Source organism: Thalia democratica, chromosome 5, assembly GCF_965202585.1.
Source record: "Thalia democratica chromosome 5, ktThaDemo2.hap1.1, whole genome shotgun sequence".
Lineage (NCBI taxonomy): Eukaryota > Metazoa > Chordata > Thaliacea > Salpida > Salpidae > Thalia > Thalia democratica.
The window spans coordinates 47,733,062-47,745,353 of record NC_139169.1 but is presented as its reverse complement, the minus strand read 5'-3'; the positions used below and the strand labels follow the sequence as shown (position 1 = coordinate 47,745,353).

Here is a 12,292-nt window from a genome sequence, read left to right as displayed (position 1 = left end):
TATTTTTTATATGAATTTTCAGCTGGTTTCTTATTTTGAAAATATATAAATACAATTCTGTTTACATATGTTTAAACTTTAAATAAATCCTAAAAAATCTGTTTAGAAACAAATAGTTAAACCTTAGTTTGTTACACATTAACCTTTTTCTATTCTAATTTCCCGTCTAAAATACACAATGGATCGGTCCGACCAAACATCAATGTCGTCGCCAATCAATAAGCAGCCTCTTCATTCACGCATGAACAATTTCGGAAGAGACATGATGATGGCTGGAGTTGGCGCTTCCATTGCTAAGACAATAACAAGCCCAGTAGAAAGAGTGAAACTTCTGCTTCAATTGCAAGCCACCTCCACTCAAATTGCTAAAGATAAGCAGTACAAAGGTAAATTTTTCGCAACTTTTTATTTTTCGTTTGTCATGATTCTTTTAAAATAGAAAAACTAAGTTCTAGTTATTTCAAATATTCTTTTATGTAATGGTATAGTTATTTTGTTAGAATATAGTATAGTTAATTTAATTCCACTAGTTTTAATTAGTTTGAAGTTTTGAACAAATTTTATATGATTAAAGTCAAAGTTGTTCATAAAACAACATTTTGTTTTATAAAGATGAATCTTAATCTATTTTTTTTTTCATCATTGGATATGCATTACCAAAATTGTAAAGAAAGACGAGTCAACTTAGTTTTAGTTAGTGTTTCTGAAATGTAAAATCTTTAATATTTATAGCAGGGACTACAGCTTTTTATGAGGACCGTGTTAGATTTACTGAAAACATTTTTTGAGCGCAATATTAAAACGAAAATTTCTTTGCCGTTCTTTTTAATTTTTAAATGCTTTATCTTAGGAATAAAACGAATAGTTAAAAAAAGCAAATACGTACTGAAATAAGCAAAAATAGGCAGCACAGTTTATTCACAAGCAAAAACAGAGCATATTCTTTTATTATGAAAATGCTTAAACTTGCTTGTTTCTAATACCTATGATTTTTTAAAGTTAAAAAGTATGTCTCAGGCCAGATACTTTTGCTTTACGGCTTGCAGTTTCCAAACCTCCAATTTACAGTATGATACTTTTATTTTCAAATGAAATATTCTGCTTTTTTGTTAATTTTTTTGTAAATCATGAGTTTTAGTATCATAAAGTCATTTAATAGGGATAAAAGTATGTTTTTTTTGTGGATTAGTTTATTAAAATTATTCTTATGCTTGAATGCAATTTATCTAAAATAAATTTACAGGTATACTAGACTGTTTTAGAAGAGTTCCTAATGAGCAGGGGTTCCTTAGTTTTTGGCGTGGTAATCTGACAAATATTTACAGATATTTTCTTGCCCAAGCCTTCAACTTTGCTTTTAAGGAAGCTTACAAACCTTATTTAGGAAACATTACCAATAAAACAGACTGGAAATCAATATTAGCAGCAAATCTTGTTACTGGTAAATATTTTTAACCTTGTGGTGAAAGTTTTATCTTAACTAATGTTTGAATTGTTTAAATGACTTATAAAAAAGTTTATATTTAGAAACATTGTACTTGCAACTTTTTTCCACTTATTTTTTTATAAATACCAAAGATTGTTTTCATATCTAGGATCAGCAGCAGGTGTTACTTCCATAGTAATAACATACCCGCTCGATTTTGCTAGAACGAGGTTAACAGCGGATGTTGGAAGGGGAGAAAGCAGGCAGTTCCGAGGCTTGTACCACTGCATGAGCTCCATTGTTAAATCTGATGGAGTTAGGGGTCTTTACTTTGGTCTTTCTTTGAGCATTCCCACTGTTATTTTATACAGGTAAGATTGTAGCATGGTATATTTATATACATAGTGATTTTATATAATATATTTTTGATTAAAAATAAAGGGTACTATTATATTACTCGTATTGATAATTTTCTAGTGTAAGAAATTAGCTTTAATTATTTTTAACTTAATATAACCTTGCTAAATATTTTGCTTTAGAAGTATGAATATTTTTCAGAAAATCCTGTTCAGTGTATTATATTTAAGTTTTACTTAGAAATGTTTTTATTTCATTCTTTAGTTATTAAGTACAACTTAAGTTTTAAAACTTATAATCCTGTTTTTTTTTTGATAAAAAGTATGTGGTTTTATAATAGTTATTTTAGTTTAAGCCTTCGTTTAATGAAAATTCAATAAGAAATGTAAAGTTTAAAGTTGAAACTTTAAACAAAACAGATTGATAAGAAAAATGTTAAGCTAATTTTTATACTTTATAGTTAAGTTTTTTATATGCTCCTAAACCTGTAGTTTAGTACCTTTTAGCATGTTATGTAACTTTTATATATCTTAGTTTAAAAAAATTAACTACAGTAAGTAGTTGGAAGTTTACCTTTTGAAATAAAGTTATATACACAATATTTTTATCACCAAACAACTTTAACACGACACTAATCCTATTCACAGAGGTGTGTACTTCGGTGTGTATGACACTTTAAACCAACAAGTACCAACTAACTCTCTTTTTGTTAAATGGTTGTATGCCCAGTCCACGACAACTATGGCTGGTCTTATATGTTATCCGATGGACACTGTCAGAAGAAGGTAATTTTTAATATTTTTAATGTGTTTCATTGTGTGTAATAGTTTAAATAATAAAACAATGTTAGAATTAAGTACAGTAAGTTTATTTATAAGGTACAAACTTTGAACTTGGCAAAAGTGCGTACTTTTTAGTTTTGAGAGAAATTTAAACGTGCCACTCGAAACAATAGCTTGCCTAATATAAAACTAAAATTTAAACGATAATTAAAATTCAACAAAAGGTTGGTCATGCAAGGTGGAAGAAAAATAACAGAACGGCATTACAGCGGTTACGCGGATTGTGTTAGGAAAATATATTTGAGAGAAGGCGGGATGGGAGCGTTTTACAAGGGTGCACTCTCCAATGTTTTGCGGGGATTTGGAGGTGCCATAGTTTTAGTTATGTATGACGAATTGAAGAGACTAGATGGCAGGTGAAGCGGTCCGTAAAATATCATAAGTATCTATGTACAATTTACAATGTTTACAATGGTGTAAACAGGACATATGTGTTCTATTTGTTGGCATGAAAACGAGTATTTTTTAGGCAAATTTAGTTTTAGTTGAAATCAATTGCTTAATTTTTTTTTTTAATTTAGGTTGAGATTTTATTTTTTAGAATTTATTATATTACTTATTGAATTTTTTTAAGTTACATTAATAAGTTACTGAATAGTAATATACTTAAGTAAATAAAATTGTCTACAAAAACTATGTTATGAATGAAATTGTTGTTTTATTTATGTGTGTACGTTAGTATTTCACTATAAAATATTTGTTGGCGCATAAATCATAATTAGTTTTGATAAAGCCGAATAGGAAATTAAAGCTATAAAAAATATGTGTATGTATTCAACATTTTTTGTATAAAAAAATAAACAATTAAATTTATTTATGATTTTTTACATGCTTTCTCATTTGAAAAAGTTTAAATTTTTTTAAAGTATAAACTTATTTTACCTAAATAAAAAGCTGTTTTTTACTACTTAATTGTAAATGCTTATATAATATTATTATAGAATTCGAATGTTGTTGAAGTGTTGTGCAATTAAAGTTTAAATATCTGAACAGCTTTTTCCAGTGCATAAGTTATTTAAAAAATATAACAAAACACATTTCATTTTTTCTTAAATTTATTTGAGTACTTTCGAAGTAAGTCTTGTCAAAAATTGTGTCTTACTAAATTAAACTGAATTTAAATTAAAATAAAATTATACTGTAGTTTAAAGTTTTAAAATATACAATAATTTAATAATTAAATGTAAAAATTAACTAAATGCTTATATTATAGAACTTTGCTGTACTAATAAAACTTGTTAGATTAAAATCAAACTAAAATAAATCAGCGATAAAAACTAGAATAAAACTACACTTTTAGAAATTTTACAAGAATCTCATTACTTTCAAATTACTTAGTATAAGGATTTGAAAAGTCTAGTTTGGTAACTTTATGTCAGCAAAAAAACTTCGTATACCAAACTAGACTTTTTAAATCCTTATATTAAGTAATTTTAAGGTAATTAATTTATCATAAAATTTTTAAAAGTGTAGTTTTATTTTCATTTTTTGTAGGTTGCTCGTAAGTTACTTAAAATATACAATAGGATTGTAGGTTCCTTAAATAACAACTTATATGGTTATAGTGTTGTGTACAACCACACTATAAACCATAATTAAATTTGAACTTAACTTATCTAAATGATACTTAAATCTATTCTATACTACTTAAAAAAGCTAGGTATAACAAATTCGTATTTATTGTATTATAAAAGAACATATGAAAACTAATAAATATAAAGAACCATGCAAAATATAAACACTTTATACATTATTTTGAGTTTTATTAAAACCTTTTAACACAGTTTAAATATAAAATAGCTATACTTTGAGAATGTTTAAATTAGAATGAGAATTAACCGCTTGAACTTAAATTTATAAAAATACTTATGGGAAGAAAACATTCTTAAATAAAAACTTTTCATAAAACAATCAAACAATATAAATGACTGTTCTGGAATTACATTTTTACTGTGGCTCGAATCCCTGCTCCAACTGATAAGTATTTATATATGGCTGTAGTATGCAAAATTGCATTAGCAAAACACGCGAGCTTTCTCTTAAACTCTTGGATGAACAAGTTATTTCTCAAAATCTCCATCAAATTAAAACGGTTATCAAATGCATTTTGGTATCCCGTTACAAATATGTTTTTACTGTATTTAATATTATTATTGTTTAACTTTGGACCGAGGTATTAGGATGCATCTGCTTCCCCGACCCTCAAAATAATTTTTAAGCGTAGCAAGTCATGTAAAAAAGCAGCACAAAAAATAAGATTTTATCAAAAATGAGCTACTGACATTTGAAAACTTCGTTATTTTTATAAACTTAAATAAAGTGGGTTATTTTCATTTTTTCAAAAATTAGTTTTATTTTATAGAGTTTTGTCCAAGCTATAAGTTGCTTTTAAGAGTTACTTTATGATAATTTATTTTTAAAATATAAACTTTCAAAGTTATGAAATTCGATTGGTTTCTTGGGTAAAAAGTAAATTAAAACAGTTTTTTTCTTCCTAGAAGATAGTAGAGCAGTAAGTATCTAAAATATTACTAATAAAAAAAATCTGCATATGTTTTACTTTTGTTCATATGTGATAATCTATTTTTCTTTATAAAATTCTAAATAACAAAATCTTTAAAAAACACAGTTCTGAATTTTTTGACTGATTTTGCTGCGAGTCGTATTAAATTATTAAAGTGAAAAGCAGATAAACTGGTATTGTACAAAAGGTATATCTAAAAAAGCTCGTTATTAAAACATTTTTTGTATTTTGATACTACTGTGACAATTACTATAAAAAGTACTCCTTAAAGAACATTGATAAATATCTTTAAGGTTTTGACTGTTGCTGTTTTCGTTGCACTTTTAAAATAGGAAACTTTACTTTTATTGATGAACAAAATACTTAAACATAAATGACAAAACATTAAGTTATATTTACTTTTGTCTTAAAAAGATCTATCTAATTAAAACTGTATCAATGATAAACAGTTTTGTACTTCGAAGAACATATTTGCAATCTATAATTAAAGAGCAAAATATATGTCCTGTATATAATAAATAAATATTAATTAAGAAAACAATTAATCTTTTTTTAATTGATTTAAATATAATCATGGAAACAAACAATAAATTTAAGATAGAAAAAAAACAGGCTAGTATGTTTGACAGAGTTGCTGCCCACGAAGAAGTCTTTACACCATTCCAGTTTGCTTTTTTTCAAACAAAGGTAAAAAATATCAAACTCTATAGCTAAAATCTGTCAAAGTTACCAATATATCTGTAGACCAGGGGCGTGTCTAGACTTTTTTTTAAAGGGGGTTCACAATTTTTTTGTTCTTAATTTGCCACTTAAGTACGCATTTCTTTGGTATGAATTGCCAGTTAAGTACGCAATATTTAGACAAAAAACTCTGAGTTTAAAATACTTTTTTCTGCTTAAGAAAAAAAAAACATATAAGTAGTAATAGAAAAGTATTGATATTTTTTGTTTATTACTCTGTATTAAATTTGGATAAATTAAGTAACCAGAAAAAGTTATGAACTTACAAATTGTATATCAAAATTCAAATCTGTTATTTAAAACAAACATATTACATACAGTTTATTTAATTAACGAAAATAACAATTATTGTATTGTGACTAATATAGGTAATTAAAGACCAAAACTTGCAGGTAGTCTTAGTATATTATAATCATTCGTTTAGATAAAAAAAAAATAAATAATACTTTATAAATCTATTGTAAAGTACAAAACTCAATAAAAAATCTTTAGAAGTTGTCGAAAACAAAATTGCAAGCCAGTTAAATAAAAAAATTGAGAACATAATTTTTACGAGCATTATCAATTATTTTCATATTTTGTTTGGAACACAATTAATAAAAATCACAGCTGGAATGTAAATTCCTAAGGTAAATAAAAACTTTTGAACTTTAAACAATCTAAAAATACCAGTAAAGCAGAGTGTAAAATCTTGATAGTAAATATTTTTTTAGTTTTTAGTAAAATATAAACCTAAGTTCTGTGCTGTTGTTATATATTAACAATTTTTCCTTACGTTATGGATCTAACGTGTGAAATGAAAACTTTTTTACTTAAGATACTAAAAACAAAGAATTATTTAAAATTAGTAATAAACTTGTCTTAATAGTAGAAAAGTATGCTCAATGATATGTAAACAAATTACCTAGTTAAATAGTTCCAGTCAAAACAATCAAGCTAATAATTATAATGAGAGCGAATAAAAAATAAATAAAAATTAACATTAACAAACTAAGCCAAGTTCTAAACTTGTTACTACTTAAAGATTTATTTTATAAAAATGCATCTGTAAGAAAACCAAATTTCTTAAAACTTACTAAAACTTGTAAAATAAACTCAATTAAAATATTAGAAATAAAAGCCTTACTACTTTTTAGCTAAACGGAGTTAAGTAACAAACACAAAGTAAAATTCTGAAGAATATATGTGCAAATTTATGTAGAAACATTAAATTAATACTTCTTGATGCTTCTCAAAAGATTAACTATTAATATTTTAACTTTAATTTACGGTTTTTAGAATTAATAAAATGGTTAATCCCGGAAATGTCCTGGAAATGACGTTAAACTGTTCTGATGTATGAATCGATAACCGAAAGGTTTTTTCGTGCACCAGGTCCTTTGACCAAGCTTTTTAGCGTTTTTTTGTCGTTCAATAAAAAATAATCACTTCATCTTTAAATGATGAAAATTCTTGTGTAATTGTTTTATTACAAGAAAGAACAGCTAAACTATTTAACTTGTTTTTATTCAAGGTATTTGTTAAATAATCTTTAATTATTTTCAAAGATGAGAAACATCTTTCACCAGCACAGGTTGTTAACAATATTGTGTTCATAATTTTATCTACTACTGTAATTTCCTCAAATATTTTATCTAAATCATAAGCTAACAGAACTGAAAGTAGTTCCTTACAGTTATTAAAATCAGGAATATCTACCCTTTGGTAAAATTCAGTTAAGTCACTTATTAATTTTTCACTTTTTATTAAAGGATAAACAGCTTTAACACTGCTTACTAAACTTTTTGGAAAACTATTTTTATACAAACTAAATTTTTCTCTAGTAAGAAGCTGGTGTATTAACAAATGCCCTGTAAACGTAAACCTTGAAGAAACTCTCACCAGTATATTGTCAAAAACCTTTTTAGCCTGTTGAGACAAAGAATCTAATTGAGAAAAAGTATGATTGGAGTATCTAATTATCTGCATTTGAGACTTAAAACTTTCAATGCAACTTTTCGTTTCATCAACGGTTAAATTAAGTTTTTGCATTTTTAAGAATAAAACATTTACTGAAATTAAATATAATAAAACAAACTTAACCAAAAAGTAAATTTATTACTTTTTAATATTTTTAAAAAGCCTGAAGTTCTTGATAGTGTTTCTTGAGAAAAACTTCCAGTTTGAAGGTTTGACAGAGCTAAAATAATTTCCTTATATTTATATATATTTTTTTAATTGAACGGTGCTTGAAATTCCATCTTGTCCCAGAATTTCTAGGCAACTGTTCAGAAAAACTTTCAAGTAAAATATTTGATCTTTGTGGTGACTTAAAAAAAAGTTAGTTAAGCCTTCTTCATTAGAAAAGAACAACGAGCACCTTTATTACAATTACAAGAATTAGCTACTATAAGATTTACTTGGTGAGCATGACAATGAACAAACCAAGCACAATGATATTTTTCCTTATCTTTGACTGTACACCTTGATCTTTTCCAGACATAACTGATGCTCCGTCATATGTCTGACAAATTAATTTATTTACATTGTTACCTAAAACTAAATTTAACTCTTTAAGTATACAACCGGAAATTCCTGAAGCTTTCTGGTTTTCTGGTAAGAAAAAACCCCAAAATCTTTCCTTAACTTTATCTTTTAATAAATACCTAAACACAATGACAGTTTGCCAACTTTCTGAATAGGCAGTTGTATCATCTGCTTAAACGGATACAAATGATTTTTCTTTTATTTCATAAATGATCAAATTTTTATAATCATTTAAACAGCTTGATAACAAATCATCTTCTATTGTATTGCTGTTCACCTTGATTGCTCTCTTTTGCATATCTTCATCCTTAGTTGAAGCAAATTCCAGAAAGCTTCTAAATACTTCGGGATTGGCTGATTCATCATGACCTCTTAATGAAAGCTCTAGACGACCAAATAGAAGTATTGCATCAAGAATGATGCTTAATACCTTCCTGTTATTTTTTTTACTTCCTTTTTGTGTTCTTCTATACTTTTTTATAAGCTTCACTCAAATGAGTCCTAATGCTTATCTGTAAAATGATCTCAAGTGTTTACTGCGAGGCAAAGCTATTGCAATGAAATATAAAACAAATAGTTTAAGGTATAAAAAGCTTTTAAAATGTTATAACCATAACAAAAAGGTGTTTCACAGTTTGTTATTGAAAAAATTTGAAAAAAAAAAAAAAAAATAATGAAAACTTCACAAACATTTATTTTTCCTAAGAGTGCCAACGAAGCTAAGTTCCCAATGTGCTTATCTGTACATTCATGTCTTTTTGTTGCATCAGTTAACTTGGAAAGAGAGTCAAATCTAATTTACACAAAAAAATAGTTGTAATTGTAAAATGAAAGTATTCTTTAATTTACACAGAGAAATAGTAAATAAACATAATATTTAGAATATCTTACTTTTTTCTGTAAATAATTATTTTTATAAAGTTTGTTTTAGTTAACCTACAATTATTTAAATTTACTGTACTATCTGTATAAATATAAAAAACAAAAAACCTTACAATTAAACTTATTATATAAACCTAATTGTTTTCATATAGTAAATTGCTTGTTTCAAAATTAAAATAAAATACCTACTTAAGTAGTTAAAACCTCAGCAATAAAAACAACTTACTTATCTTTTGACCAAATACTTTGATCTTTAAACAGAAGAAATGGGAAGCAAAAAAGTTTTTTTTCTGATAGGGTAAGCTGTCAACCAGCTTTTTCTGTTTTCAACCAAATGTTCTTGAATTTTCTTACCTTGAGTTTATCTGTTTTTTTTTACTAGGTTAATTTATTCAATTTTATATTGAAAAAATTTGTTTCTGATTTAACTGAATATTCCATTCTAAAATTGTTACATTAGCAGTAGATAGAAACTATCTAACTGTGCAAACTAAATATATAAGTTATTTATATCAGAAAAAACTATATTAATAGATAGTCTTATTTTCTATTTTATACATATTTAATGAGATATTGTAGACGCTTTTTTAAAAGTTTCAGTATAAATCATGACAGTTACAATAATATACCTTTAGTATAAATAAAGATTATTTGTATAGATAATTTAAACCTCTTTTTATAAAACTTTATAAGCCAATTGGTTTAAGTTTAACCTTGACTTAAACCACTAACTTTTTTTTTAAAGTTGTTATCTTATATTTAACCATTTTTTAAAACAATATAAATTTAAACTTCCCAATATTTTTATAAACTTTAATGTTTACTTTTTTTATTTATGAATTAATGAAATGTTTTTATTTTTATTTTAGTAACAAATCATACTGGAAACTGTTATAAAAATATACAAATCTTTTTCTTTGGTTGTTTGAGTAATTTCAACATTAGGAGTTGCTCTTCCTATCATCTTTATTTGATTTTTTTTTATTCCAATGAAAGGTTTGAAATACAAATGTTTTTTATTTCTTCAACTGTTACAGTCATAACTAACTTACTCTATAAAAAATTAACCATTTTATCAGGAAACAATATTATAAAGTAATTAAAACTAGAATAAGTTTTTATAAAGAGAATATCAATTTTAATTTAAATGTTAGTATAGATGGAGTTCTTACAAAATATTCTTTTATTTTTTAAACTCTTTAAATTTATATATATATTTAAAATAAAAATATTTCTTCAAGTAATTGAATCTATAAAAGTTGAAATTTCACAAAAAAAATGTTTAGACTTGTAGAATTAAATTAAAATATCTTAAAACTGTAATTAAATGTTTGCCTGATGGTGCAGGGATTCTAATGATGGTTTCAAAATCTCTCTGAGTTGAAAATTGAAACAAAATAGAGAATCAACTTTGTGGCCAACAGATACACAAAAATAAAACAACTTAAATAAAAATATTAAAATACCATTGAATGATAAAAGAATAAATTACCAAGTGGTGTAGTGGTCTAAAGATGATTTTGAAAACTCTCTAAATTGAACTTTTTAAGGTTTAAACCCAGTTGGTTGATACATAAACAAAAATAAAATTGTTAAAGAACATAAGCTTCACACAAAAATATTATATACAATCAAGTAAGTAAAATAAAATTTAAGTGATTATAATGGAAATTTTTTAAGTAAAATTGTACAATACTAAATACAAAAACAAAATTAATAGATATACAAAAACAATACTTAATCAAAAGTTATTTACACTAAGTAACAGTCTATAATGGGAACTAAGAGCATCTTAGTAAAAAGTTTCCCTTAAAAAAATTCTACTTTAAATTTTTACCTATTATGACGTCACAATTAAAATTTTATTTAATATATATTTTAGCTGGGCAAAAACGAGCATTTTTTGTTACTGCAACTTATAATCTTTCAGTGTTATAAATTCAACATTCATTATTCAAAGTTTATCAAATAACCAAAACAAAATTAGCAAACAAAGTTTTAAGTGATATTCTAAGAATATTTTTTTCTTTTCTTTTTTTTCAGGGGGTTCACAGGAAACAGGAAACCAATCAAAACACGCCCTGCAGTAAACTAGCACTTCTACATCGTCAGGAGCATGTAGATAATATGTCCTGTAAGCTGTATCTTAAAAAAATGGTCGTAAATTAATACAAACCATAATAACATGTGCACCTTAAGCAACCTGAAAAGACTCCATATAGCTCTAGCAGACAAAGAAAAACCCTAAACAAAATAAACAAACTGATAATTAAATGTCCGTATAATTTGAATGAATATTTATAGGTTATAGTTTATATAAGTGAAAATTTGTTAAGATATTAAATAGTTTGTGCAATCATTATAGCATTTTCAGTTTAAAATTATTATTATTTTTATAAAATTAAGTTATTAGTAGTTTTTGTTTTTCATGGGTGTATCTTAACTAAAAGTTTATGTTTTTGTTTTTTTAATTTGATTTAACATTCTAAATACAACATACAACACTACTATCCTTTCCTCAATAAGCATTTTTCATAAAAAACCATTTTATTCTACATAATAACATTGCATAATTATCTTTACCATATCAGCAATGTTTACAACTCAAAATATTTTTTTTATTGTTTACCCCTATTATTTTGTTTTTAATTTCATTAAACAATAATATATTATAATTTAATCATAGGTACAAGGTGTTTCATATCTAATTAATTTCGAACTCCACAGTTTTATAATTTTTTGTTTTTTAATTTAGTTTCAATGCCATTTAGTTTCAATACCTGACTGTATAATTGTTCAATTGTTTGTCTTTACCTGCTTATAGATTGTAACTTTTTTTTAAAGGTTTTATAGCATTAATATTTTTCTTAATATTTATTAATTTTTTAAAGTTTTCTTAACTTATATCTTAATTCGCATAAATTTCATATTATTTGTCGTTTTTAGCGTTATAGTTTTATCTATACTTATTTTAACAGTTTATAACTAACAAAA

General features: G+C 25.2%; 1 protein-coding gene across 1 annotated transcript; it reads left to right on the top strand.

Annotated features, from left to right (window-relative positions):
• The first annotated feature begins 59 nt into the window (after nt 1–59).
• LOC145837138 (ADP/ATP translocase 3-like) lies at nt 60–3,361 on the top strand. The gene is made up of 5 exons (XM_082944906.1): nt 60–386; nt 1,244–1,441; nt 1,596–1,797; nt 2,431–2,568; nt 2,790–3,361. Exons 1-5 carry the CDS (start codon nt 179–181, stop codon nt 2,983–2,985), a joined length of 942 nt encoding a protein of 313 aa, XP_082801032.1. The 5' UTR covers nt 60–178; the 3' UTR covers nt 2,986–3,361.
• The last annotated feature ends 8,931 nt before the right edge of the window (nt 3,362–12,292 follow it).